Source organism: Lipotes vexillifer, unplaced genomic scaffold (assembly GCF_000442215.2).
Source record: "Lipotes vexillifer unplaced genomic scaffold, Lipotes_vexillifer_v1.1 scaffold1768, whole genome shotgun sequence".
NCBI lineage: Eukaryota > Metazoa > Chordata > Mammalia > Artiodactyla > Lipotidae > Lipotes > Lipotes vexillifer.
Window position 1 is genome coordinate 36674 of NW_006798855.1, and position 13436 is coordinate 50109.

The following is a 13436-nucleotide window of genomic DNA, read 5'->3' on the forward strand; positions in this document are numbered from 1 at the left end:
TTTAGGCTTGATAAGGTAACCAGGTATGTCCAACAGGTTTCTTTAGTTATTTTAAATTAGAAAATGTTAACCAGGAATACTTGTTTTCATTAAGATGGCACAAGCATTTTTGAAAAATTTTAGGGAACTGCGTTTGACTTTAAAATGTTAACGTGTAAAATAGTTACATCTTAATTAATAGTAATACCATCATAGGAGAGATGCCAACATACAAAATTTCAAGATTTTTGAAACTTTGTATTTTTTAATATTTAAAAATAAAGGATTTTACTAAAATCAAAACTTTGTAATTGCTGATAAAATTTTCTCATTCTGATGAATATGTTTTTATAGGCTACCTGCAGATTTTCTTGCTTTTCAGTTTTTTTGCCGGGTGGGGTTTAACCTTCTCTCTTGGGATAAGTTTGAAATATGCACTGTCCATGGTACACATCTCAAAAGTAAGGTTGGGGGCCATTCATTATAGATATATTCCAATAGGGCCCAGAAACAAGACAATAAAAAGTTGACATGATTTAAAGGAAAGTTCTGTCATGTAAAAACATTTGCAGAGTTTTTACGACTAGTGACCTGATCCTTGATCCTTATGAAGGCAAATGCCTTTCACAAAAGACTGTGGGTCTGGGCCTTAAGAATTATTTATTTATATTAAATGTTCAAGTTGTATTATTTATGGTATAGTTTTATAATTTTCTGAAAAATGTCATTTTTTTCTTTAAGAAAATACCCACTTCTAAAAATTACTTCTGTTTGAGTTTAAAAGTCACCATTACTGTGTACAATCCAAACCACAATGAGCACAGACATTTATTGTACCTTTGGTGTCAGTATGCCTATCAGAAATACAGGATCTATGTGATAGCTTTATGTCACAAAATAAACATGTCACAGTACTTGAGAACCTTATGAAGACTCATGAGTTCTGATTCTATTCACTTAGGAATACTAATGCTACATTTGAGATTAAGAGTAATAGAATTTTTAAAATATGAGTTAAATAGTGCTACAGATGTTTGAACTAATGTAACTTTAAGACAATAGAAAATAGTAGCCCAAATAGCTCAATCTCCATTTTCCAGCTACTAAATATTACTTCTTAAGTTTACACTCAAAGAGTTCTTCAAATTACAGTTTTGTTTCTCTATATATTAAAGAACAAGCTTGAAAGAAAAAGTTTTGAGTTTAGCAGAGCCAAATTTCACCAAGAAAAGATTTTGTTGAGAATGAAAGAATATATTATCAGATAAGTAATATTAATTTGATTATTCAAGGATTTAATGTTGTGAGTAAAGTTCAGAATTTCCCTTAAAGTGTATATAGAAACATGTGCACAACTAGAAATGAACATAGTTTTAATAAAGTCCAAACCATACATATTCGACATGTGCTTCTTTATACAATAGCAGCATTAACTATTTAATTTTAGATAAGTATGGATTATTTTCAAAAAATGTATTCTTTACTTATGCAAAGAATTTACAACTCAGTGAAAACATTCTTTGTGCTAATTGGCATATGACACAAAGAATAAAAAGCCTTATGTAAGGACCATTTGTATTCAAGTAAAATACATCAAGATGTCCAAAGTTAATAAACAGACAAAAAAGGTAAATAAAAATTGCACATAATTTGTTCATTATCAGGATATATTTTAAATAAGATCAAATCTTCCACTTTTTTTTTTTTTTGATCTAATGAGTACACGGTCCTGGGTCCTTATTATAATGGTCTTATTTTGAAAGCATTATGGTGTGGAAGGTGGTTTGGGAGATGGACAGGATCCTTGACTGTCAAAACTGGTTGCCCGGCCAGGTAACTGAAAGATAATAATTTCATAATATATGATCTAGTGTAAAAAATAATAAAGTGGGTAATTGTTGTTACCTTTTAATAGTGAGTATTCACCCCTGATATGCAAGCCTCTGAAGAGAAGATATACATAACTCCCCACACCTTTCAGAACTCACCTTCTCAGGTATCATGAGGGGACACAAACATCTAACAGAGATGTAGGTAGAGCATGGTACATAGATGGCATGCAGATCAATTGCAGATTCATTTCACATTCTATCACAGGCTTTTAGTTCTTATTGTAAAATAACTAATGGTTTACTACAGTCGGGGGCAATTGCTGGGTAAGAACAAGAAGGTTCAAGACACAAGAGACTGCATTCCACTTGCTCTAAGGCAGGAGGTGATTTTTACAGGAGCAATTAATGAGATGAGAAGGACTGAGAAAATGGGAGCCACGAGTGATAAAGAATAATTTCTCATGGCCTTTAAATATTATGTGTATTTTAAAAGTTTAATTACAACAGAATAAACTTTTGTATCTAGGTACATGTAGCCAGATTTTCCAAGTGATGCTTTAGTCTCCTCTTACCAACTTACTCAGCTCTTGAATAATTGTTCCCTTCTCATTTTAATCCCTGCTGTGGCAACAAAACATAATTACACATGTACCACATGTACACTTTCCCACAATTCAAAATCCAGCCAGTTGTTAGGTCTCCAGTCCCTATGTTCTGTTTGATCAGTGAATGTAGGTACAGGAGTTGGAAAAAAAGAAGCTATTTGCTAGAGAAAGTATATTTACATAATCTTTTTGGCCCACTTGTCCTCTGATAGTCAGCTGCTAGAAAAATATATCTGGGATATTCTTCTGAGACCCATATTGTAGCTTATTCTTCCTATATATTCTACGATGACTGAAAAATATTCACAAGTTCTCAGACACAAACACATGCTTATTTCATAGCTCATCTTCATCATATAAATGTATAACTTCTTATTAAACAGTCATAAGTATAATATGCCTTGGGTCATACAACATCTGTCCTTTCATTAGTTAAAAGTTGTTGGTCACATTATCTCACTTCTCCCTATATCATTCCTATGAACTCTGTAGGGGTGGGCATTTCTATTTTCATTAAATATGGGAGAATGTATCTGCAGACAGAGTACGTGGTCTGCCTAGGATTAGACAGCCAGAGGAGCAAGGGTTAGAATCCATGTCTCCCTTCAGTGTGGTTCTCTGCCCAGAAAAATTTACTCTCATGTCTAGATTCTTAGATTTAATATTCACTTTTCAAACTTTACATGAAAACAAAGATGAGAATCAGGAAAACGATAGTAAAGCAGTAGAGTATACTTTAGACAATACATATTGTTGAAATGAAACAACCTTCTCAGGACTCGTTGAGCTATTACTTAGGGGAAAGTGCTGTGTGAATGTGTATTTGCATGTCTGTCTGTCTTTTATGATTTACATTAAATGATGAAGTGAGGTAAAGATTTGGAACATTAATATAATAAAGCATATATCTTATCTATGGTGACAGTTCACCTCTGTTGTCTGAGCATGTGCTGTTTATACAGTGTTCATCGAATTTTCCCTATAGAGTATTGAGTAACACAGCTAAGGTCACATTTTTGTGACTAAGCTGAGCTTAGAACCAGGGCTCACTGACATTTAATTACACTGCTCTGTGTCTCCTATTCAACCCTGTGCTTAGTGACAGAACAAGAAGCAGAATCTTATCGATGGGAGAGATGGCAATGTATCCTTCACTTACTATGTGGCTATCATAACTTTTTATTAAATTGCATAAATTCCACCCTCTACCATACATCCTTTTATCAGCCTGCATTACCTCTCAGTTAATCAGGTCATATAAATGATTTATTTTGAGACTCTTCGAGAAACTCCTGCAGTCTCTGACAACTGTCTTCATGGCTAAAAATCCTGATAGAAACTGGTATTGATACTTCTTCTGGTTAATATAACTATTAATATTAGTTATAATTAGAGCAAACACTGTGCCATACTCTGTACTAAGCACTTAACATTCAGCAGTTTATTTAGTTTTACTCTATGAGTTTACTGCTATTACAGAGTGCAATATGTAGTCACACAGCAGAGCCAGGCTTTCAACTCAGGCAAAAAATATTTTTAAAAATCTGTGAGCCCTTTTACTTCCTGACCAGAGTCAGTGGATGTATATCTGTCCCCTTACATAGATGAGCTGTATTAGGTGATAGTACCCCTATTTAGGGATTCTGGAGTTTAGGTGAGGTAACTGTTTTCACAAAAGAGAAGCAGGAAAATTCAGTTTCCAGTTAGTAATGAATTTACTTGATTGCTCCACCACTCACTGATATAAGTTTTCAGACAATGCAAAGAAAATAATAGGCTTTCAGTTTTTATGGGCTTACTGTAAAGGAATATCAAACTCAGAAAGTTTAGTGGTTTTTAAAAACCAACAAGGCACACAGAACTTTTCATACTGGATGATAGAGTCTGTGGGACAAAAGCAAGAACAATATGTATTTTAAAAAATAGGTGAATATATAAAACATTAGTGAAGTGTTAGCAGATAAATAATATTTAAGCAAGAGATAAAGAAGAGAGTAGATGTGAGAGAGTCCCAGAGCTTACCTCCAGCAAGGGGTGCCAATGTGTTATTGGTTTTCGGTGATAGGCCAGCATTTCATTCCAGTGGTCTCGCCCAAGACCCTCAGCGTCCAGTCCGGTTCTACACACTCCTATGACTTCATTGTGTCCTACCCTATGATTCGGAGAATATTTTGCTTTCATTCCAACATTCAAAGATAAGTTTCACACACCTTAAACAGAATTTTAAACTTATGATTAAAAGAGTAGATTTTGTGGTAAGTTCTAGATAATTTTACATATTAAACTACTTCAGATCAAATGAAAAGCCTTAAGTAGGCTAAAATTTACTAAACAGGATCAGCATTCAAAAATGAATCTGTAAAAGGATCACACACAAACCATTTTAGTGCTCTGTAAATTGAGAACATTTCACAATAATAAGAATAGTGTGAATGAGAAATGCAGCTGGTCCTTACCTACATGATGAGTTTCTTTCTTGGTAGCAGACCTATTAACTTTAAGTGATGTAACTCTAATCTTCTTTCCAAAAGGTTTGATGTTTTATAATGATGCCTACATTTCTTACCAAGAGCTCAATACCCACTTTCTTGTATAAATGACCATAATTAATTGATTCTAAATGATATGTCAGTGAACATTACTGCTTGTATTACAATTAAAAAGGGCAGGGCTACATTTTGAACCATGTCATTTGACTTATTATTGCATGGTACCAGAGCATACTGAACAACATTCTTATTTTCTATTCATACCTTGTTTTCATAGCAACAAATCAAAATAATAATGATATTAATATTTTTGAGAGCTTGTTATGTGCCAGACACTGTTCTAAGTAATTTAAATGTACTGACTCACTTAATCCTGACACCATGACCATGAATATCATTATCATCATCTCAGTTTACAGACAAAGAAATTAAACACCCAGAAGTTAAGGGACCTGCCTGCCTTTGTACACTTAGTAAGAGACAGAGGCAGGACTTGAATCAAGACAGTTGACTCAAGCATACATATGGTAAGCTGCTTTTCAAGAATGAAATGGAATTTAAAGGCATTTTCTTGAGGATTATTTTGACATACATCTATCTATAAGGAAAGTTTTAAGATGATTTTAGGACATTTCATTACTTTCTTCCTGTCACTGATGTATTAATAGATATGTAGGCTTAGTATCTTTTCTTTTAATATGAAGATTTCCCAAAAAAGCATATTTTAGAAATAACTTTTAATCTTTCTATTTTATATATTGTCAGGGTCCATTTCCCTAAAATTATTTGGGTGACAAATGCTCAATTGTATTTATCTGCAATCTATGCTGTGAGAAATCAATAGGAGTAATTTTTTGGTAAAGCAGAATAAGGGCTTCTGATGAAAACATTACTTTTTTTTTTTTTTTTTTTTTTTTTTTTTTTTTGCTGTATGCGGGCCTCTCACTGCTGTGGCCTCTCCCGTTGCGGAGCACAGACTCCGGACGCGCAGGCTCAGCGGCCATGGCTCACGGGCCCAGCCGCTCCGCGGCATGTGGGATCTTCCCAGACCGGGGCACGAACCCATGTCCCCTGCATCGGCAGGCGGACTCTCAACCACTGCGCCACCAGGGAAGCCCCAAAACATTACATTTTTAAAGTTTGCCATTTTAACTAATTCAAGATCTCTCTCTCTCTCTCTTTAAATTGTGTCAACTTGTTTTGTAAACTGTGATATAAACTAATTTCAAATAGATGGTATAAATCATCGTATTTTTCAGCACTTCATTTTTCTAGCTCTCATCCAGAGGATACCATTTTTAATGTCTCTATGTTATAGGGTCTTGGTTACTGCCATTTGCATAATGATATAAAATAGACACTCTTTGAATATTTGTGTATGTGTATTCTGTCCCACTTGTGTTATCATTAGAACAAAATAAGACATTGCCTATGTGCTGATAATTTTGTAGGTTAAACATACAGAATTCCTTTCTGAAAGTCTTATAAATATAAAAAGCAAAACAATAAAAAGAAGTATATAGCAAGGATCAAATAAGATATATAAACCTTTAGTGGGACAAAAGTTCATAGGGAGAAGAGATTGGTTAGCCAAGAAAGACAGAAGTGGTGCCTTGAGCAGGGCTGTAAAGCATGGGTGAAATGAGATACACAGGTATCTCGTGTAAATGAGATATCTCGCATACACGAGATACCTGTATCTGAAATGTTGATACAGGGCAACATTTCAGAAAAGAAAGGAGTGGGTGCTGCAGCAGGAAGAAGCTTCAGAGCTTCACTTGGGAATTTGCCATTTATTTTGTGAAAGGAGAAGTAATCAAAGTGTGTGAACTGGAAGAACTATCCACAAAGCAGTGATTTAAGACTGGTGTGAAAGCCTCAAGGCATAACGCTATGGACACTATTCACCTTCCACTGTTAATACTCACTGCTCACAGCTGCACATTACACTGATGTTTTACAAATGGAAAAGTGAATTTCTAAGAGATAACTTGCCCTTTCACAGTGCTAGTTAATGATAGAGCTCAGTATCATGATATTCATATTCCAGCCCAGCTTGGAAAGCAAAATACGTTGATTGTAATTTATGTTGTTACTGTAAAAAGTCTTCACAAAAGTGCTTCCTATAATGTATCCCATTCTTTCACCATCTGCAGGTATCCTGTCCTTCTAATTAAGAATGATGTCTTTTGGAAAAGATAAAGGATAAATAATAACATAGAATAAAATTAATTTTGAATGAATAATTTTTATTCATTCCAGTTTAAATTAAAACTCTTGTAGAAGTAAATAACCTGAAAAGTTGAATTTGGTCTGCATATGACTAAATGTAGCTGTTATTCAGTGAGTATAGGGATGAACGTACCTGTCATAATCCATGACTGCAATGGAGAGGCTGACCTGGTCCACATTCTCCGGAGGGATATCAAAAATAATGGCCTCATTGTACACAGGGTTTAGAGTGTTTTTCTTTGTAGTCGTTTTCCTCTTTTTTAATCTTCGACCCTCACACATCAGAGACACTTTGACATAAGGATCTATCACGGGAAGGCAATTTTATTAAAATGAAAGTAATAGTACAAAGCATAAATAAAACTGTGGTTAATTGCTACTAAATAAGAAAAGTAGTATATTAAGCCCTTTAGTGTTACCGGTTTTAAATTCAAATGGCATAATTGGGGACAATAGACTCTCTAGGACTTCTTGCTGACTGGACTAGAAAAGAATTAACTTGATCACTGTGTTTAATACAACAGAGAAAACTCAGTAGTTTATCAAGAGCCAGTCTAAACTATAATGTGTCTTTTAGTCACAGCTATTTGAGGACATGTTTTGTCCCAAGTGATTTCTAGGGAATGTAATCCTAACAAGTAAAAATAATTGTATTAAAATTAATTTCCTTCAAAATGATTTAGAATAAGAAGGCTAAAACTTATGAAAGAGCAACACTGTGTCTAGATAAGTATATACAATCACAGTGAATTGAAATTAGCAAAAACTATGTGGGAATTGTCTTGAATTGTTGGAAAAGGTACTAATCTTAGAGGTTCCATTTTAGTCATAGTGCTTGATAAAGAGTTTGGATTGAAGAAATGATCACTACAAATCATTTATTAAATGCTCAACAGTATACAATGAAAAGGTGATATTTGGTTTACAGATGTTCTCAGGGAAGTTTCCTCATATGAATTGTCTGTATAATGTCAACTGGAAAGGTAAAATTTTAGTTGGGCTATATTTTTATGGGCCAAAGAGGTCAAATAATTGTTAACAAGTTCTGCCCTAGCTGACTGATCTCTACGTTCTTACCCCTGCCACCTTAAGTAGAAAAACTGTTACAATATTATAGAAAATTATACAATATTTATCAAAAGTTTCTTTAAAAAGCCTTACTTTTTGTATCTTTTTATAAAAAGGAGGCATGGTTTTGGGAGAGGGTATTGGCATTGGGGTGAGTATGCTAGGTGGTCAAAACAATCAGTGTCTGCTCTACCTTCATTTTTTTTTCATTATAGTTACCCTCTAACTGTAGCACCACAACCATTTTTTCTCTCTTTCCATCAATTTAACAAAGTAACAAAACTTATTTCCTTAGAATAAGCCAAAAACATGGCAACATTAATTTATTTGAGCAAATGAATGAAATGGATGATTTTTAGGCTCTAGAAAAATGTCTCTGTATATTTCATAAGCATTTGTATCAAGGGGAAAGGACACATTTTATGGCTGGAAATAGGGTATATAGAGGAAAACAAGGTAAAAAGGAAATGTTCAATGACTGTTTCCTATTTAGTTATTTATTTAACTTTTAATTTTATATTGGAGTACAGTTGATTAACAATGTTGTGTTAGTTTCAGGTGTACAGCAAAGTGATTCACTTATACGTATACCTGTATCTACTCTTTTACAAATTCTTTTCCCATTTAGGTGTCCCATAATATTGAGCAAAATTCTCTGTGATATACAGTAGGTCCTTGTTGGTTATCCATTTTAAATATAGCAGTGTGTACATGTCAATCCCCAAATCCCTAACTATCTGTCCCCCCAACCCTTCCCCTCTGGTAACCATAAGTTCATTCTCTAAGTCTGTTAGTCTGTTTAAATAGAAATATAGATCAATGGAACAGGATAGAAAGCCCAGAAATAAACTCATGCACCTATGGTCAATTGATCTACGACAAAAGAGGCAAGACTATACAATGGAGGAAAGACAGTCTCTTCAATAAATGATGCTGGGAAAATTGGATAGCTACATGTGAAAAAATGAAATTAGAACATTCTTTAGCACCATACACAGAAATAAATTCAAAATGGATTAAAGACCTAAATATGAGACTGGAAACTATAAAACTCTTAGAGGAAAACATAGGCAGAACACTCTCTGACATATCACAACAATATAATTTTTGATCCATCTCCCAGAGTAATGGAAATAAAAACAAAAATAAACAAATGGGACCTAATTAAACTCAAAAGCTTTTGCATAGCAAAGGAAATGATAAATAAAATGAAAATAAAAATACAACCCACAGAATGGGAGAAAATATATGCAAATGATGTGACCAACAAGGGATTAGTCTCCAAAATTTACAAACAGCTCGTGAAGCTTAATATCATCAAAACAAACTGCCTGATCAAAAAATGGGCAGAAGAGCTAAATAGACATTTCTCCAAAGAAGACATACAGATGGACAAAAGGCACATGAAAAGATATTCAACATCACTAATTATTAGAGAAATGCAAATCAAAACTACAATGAGATATCACCTCACACCAATCAGAATGGCTAACATCAAAAAGTCCACAAACAATAAATTCTGGAGAGGGTGTGGGGAGAAGGGAACCCTCCTACACTGTTGGTGGGAATGTAAATTGGTACAGTCACTATGGAGAATAGTATGGATGTTCTGTAAAAACTAAAAATAGAGCTATCACCTGATCCTCCAATCCCACTCCTGGGCATATATCCAAATAAAAACATGGTCCAAAAGTATACATGCACCCCAGTGTTCATTACCGGACTATTTACTATAGCCAAGACATGGAAGCAACTTAAACGTCCATTGACAGAGGAATGGATAAAGATGTAGTATATATATACAGTGGAATAATCCTCAAAAAAGAATGAAATAATGTCATTTGCATCAACATAGATTGACCTAGAGATTATCATACTAAGAAGTGAAGTAAATCAGACAGAGAAAGAGAAGTATCACATGATATTGCTTATACGTGGAATCTAAAAAAAAAATGATACAAATTAACATTTATAAAACAGAAACAGACTCCTATTTACTTTTCAATGTTTTAATAATAGGAAATATGTTCTAAGGAAGAAGCTTATTTTTGTGATATAATTCTATGTATGAGTTTCCAGGCCTAGGTCTCTCATTAATGAGAACGAGTCCTAGTTTATTGTTTGTTACCCCCATCATGTCTCTGATGACATTTCTTTACGAGTGACAAGGACAATTTACTGGCTCCTTAGTTGATTCACAAGGCTGTTGTGAGAATTAATGAGGTGATGTTCTCAAAACATGCACTCCCCTGATAAGAAGCTTCATATAAATAAAAAGTAGTCTTGTACTTAATTACAACTTTGATGTTGTTTGCTTGTCTTGAAATTTGGTTCTCTTTTGATACATGGTAGAAAGAGTAAAATAAACAATAATTTGCAGAGTGTGCTATTTAAGTTCTTCAGCATTTACTTACCTATGATCTTTTCACCAAAATGAATGTGGAATTTATTTGCTTTCTTTTTATATTTCAACTATGCATTGCAAATTTTAAAAAATGAATAGGAAATTCATGACATAGTTCAAAAATGAGATAGAGAGAGATGTGCAGTGAGAAGTCTCCCTCCCATCTGTCCCCATACCTCTCCACCACTCAGTTTTTGTGTATCACTCAAGTATTTCTTCATGCAAATATTAGCAACATGATATATATTCTAAGATTCCTCATTCTTACATAGGAGGGAGCATGATATCCATATTTATGCTGTACCTCATTTTTTTTTTTTTTTTTTTTTTGTGGTACACGGGCCTCTCACTGTTGTGGCCTCTCCTGTTGCAGAGCACAGGCTCCGGACACGCAAGCTCAGCGGCCATGGCTCACGGGCCCAGCCGCTCCACGGCATGTGGGATCTTCCCGGACCGGGGCACGAACCCGTGTCCCCTGCATTGGCAGGCGGACTCTCAACCACTGCGCCACCAGGGAAGCCCTCTTGTACCTCATTTTTTATTCACTTAGTATATCCTGGTGTTCTCTCTACATTAGAACTGAGAGTTTCCTCATACTTTTTGTGATGCAAATTTAGTTTACTTCTTTGTTCTGAAGAACCAAAAAGTTATAGATTCTACTCCCCATGTCATCTTTTACTATATCTCCACTACTATTTCTTATTTGTTTAATTCAACAAATGCTACTGAACTCCCTACTCTGTCTTTATCATTTTTTCTTCCACAGAGCCGTGCCAGAGTTCACCTATTAATTTACAAATAACCCTTCAGAACTGTGGTGATTTAAATGAAGGGATTAAAGAGAATGATGTGGTTTTACCTCTTTAACAAAGCTAGCACAAGAGAAATTTCTTCAAGAATATCTTTAAGAAACTTTAAGGAGTATTTATTTACTTTATTATTTCTTTCAGTCCCTGTTGTTGTCCAAATTTTTAGTTAGAAAGGTGGTAAGAGAGCAAATACAAATGGTGGTCTTGGAATGTTGTTATTTCTTTGCAGATCAGGTGAGGGAGATAAATTCAGTCTAAATATGTCTTCCTAGGACTCTCACTTGTAGAGTAACACAAGTTTAAATTGAATGGCTTAAAGTCCAAGGATATTCCTTTATAAGCAACTGACTAGTTGGAAGCAGGGAAGTGTATGGTAAATAATGCATTTTTGAGAAAGAACTAAATCAGTAGAGAAAGAAATAAAAATAAAAACCCAAGTTCAAAGTCTATCTATTTGTTAATACTTTTTAAAAAATTTTCTAATGATAATGGAAATAAACTAAAGAGGTGTTTGGAGCACTTTATTTGGTAATCTCTTTTTCTACTTTTATAGTGTCCCATGATAGACAAATGAACTCAGTAATTCAAGAGCCATATATAACTTTGTCTATGTGGAATATTTTATTTGGGAATGTACCCACTAGCCAATTGTGTGCATACCTGATGAGCCGGTGATATCCATAGCTTTCAGATTTCTGCACTTGATGACTGTCAATGTCATACGTCCAGCAGTTGGCAAATAACAAAGGGAAAACATGATTTCACCCAGGTCTATACTTTCCTAGAAAGGCAATTGGTAATGTTAGCAATTTCAAATACCAGATAGTGAAAATAAAATATAATAGAGTGAAAAATCGCTTTAGTGGAATATTTGAATGCCACTTTAAATTGTTTTTTTGAGGATACAGATTGCATTGCAGAAAAGCTGTAATAGACAGAGTAAGAAAAAAGAGTATATCCCAATTGCTCATTTGATATATCCACTTGTATTTCTAACAGGAATCTCAAACTTAATACAGTCAAAATCAGACTGCTGATTCTACTCATTCCCAATCATCTTCCGAAACCAATTCCTCTGTCATCTTTCCAAAATCAGGAAATGATATCATAATTCACCCAAAGGCTGTAGGCAAAACCCTAGCAGTCACTTTCATTCTTCTTTTTCTCTCACCCTTAACACATCGAACCCATGTCTTGTCTACATTATCTACAAAACTTATACGGAATTACTGACTTTCTTTTCAGCTCTATTACTGTCATTGAAACCAATATCACTTCTTGCCAGGATTACTTCATTAGTCTCTAAAACTGATCTCGAAAGCAAAGTGATCACTTATGAAATGCAAATCACATTATTTCACTTTCCTGCTTAAAACCATCTAAAGGCTCACAACTATATTGGAATAAAATTCAAATTCTTTACCTAGGCATATAAATGGGATAATTATAAATCCTGGTAATCTAAGAAATTCCAGATTTATACCTACTGTCCTGATATAATTATTAAGAATGAATATTTCCATTATTAAATATGTCTTTGTTTAGATAATGCATTACAAAGTCATACATATAAGGAGGCCCCATGTGATCTGGACCCACCTATCACTCTATTAATCTCTTGCCTCTCCCTCAGCTCACTCTTATGCAGGCACAAAATATTTTTTTTCTGTTATTCAATCAAATGACATTTGTTCCTGCTTTTGACCTTTGCATTTTCTTTTTGTCTCTCATATCTTTACATACCTGACTCCTCCTCACCATTTAGGACTCAGCTTAAAAAGCGTCTCTTCAGTGAGACCTTCCCTCTTCCTATCTTATACCCACCTCATTCACATATCCTTCACATTTTTTTTATAGCACTTCTCATCACCAGAAATTATCTTTTACATTTAGTTTTTGTTTCCCCAATTCCAATATATAAGGTCTAGGAGAGCACGGTTCTTATCTGTCTTATTTTTACATCTTAATGAAGGTACATAGCTGGCTCTCAGTGCAGTTTTTGAAGAAATGAAAAGATT

General features: G+C 34.3%; 1 protein-coding gene across 1 annotated transcript in view; it reads right to left on the minus strand.

Annotated features, from left to right (window-relative positions):
- Positions 1-398: 398 nt before the first annotated feature.
- SYT10 (synaptotagmin 10) overlaps positions 399-13436 on the minus strand; it is a 60116-nt gene continuing 47078 nt past the window's right edge. The window contains exons 3-6 of the mRNA XM_007471128.1: positions 12079-12199; positions 7271-7442; positions 4439-4568; positions 399-1816 (exon numbers count right to left, since the gene is read on the minus strand). Coding sequence (XP_007471190.1) covers positions 1745-1816; positions 4439-4568; positions 7271-7442; positions 12079-12199 — 495 coding nt within the window. The 3' untranslated portion in view covers positions 399-1744. The remainder of the gene's footprint in view (positions 1817-4438; positions 4569-7270; positions 7443-12078; positions 12200-13436) is intronic.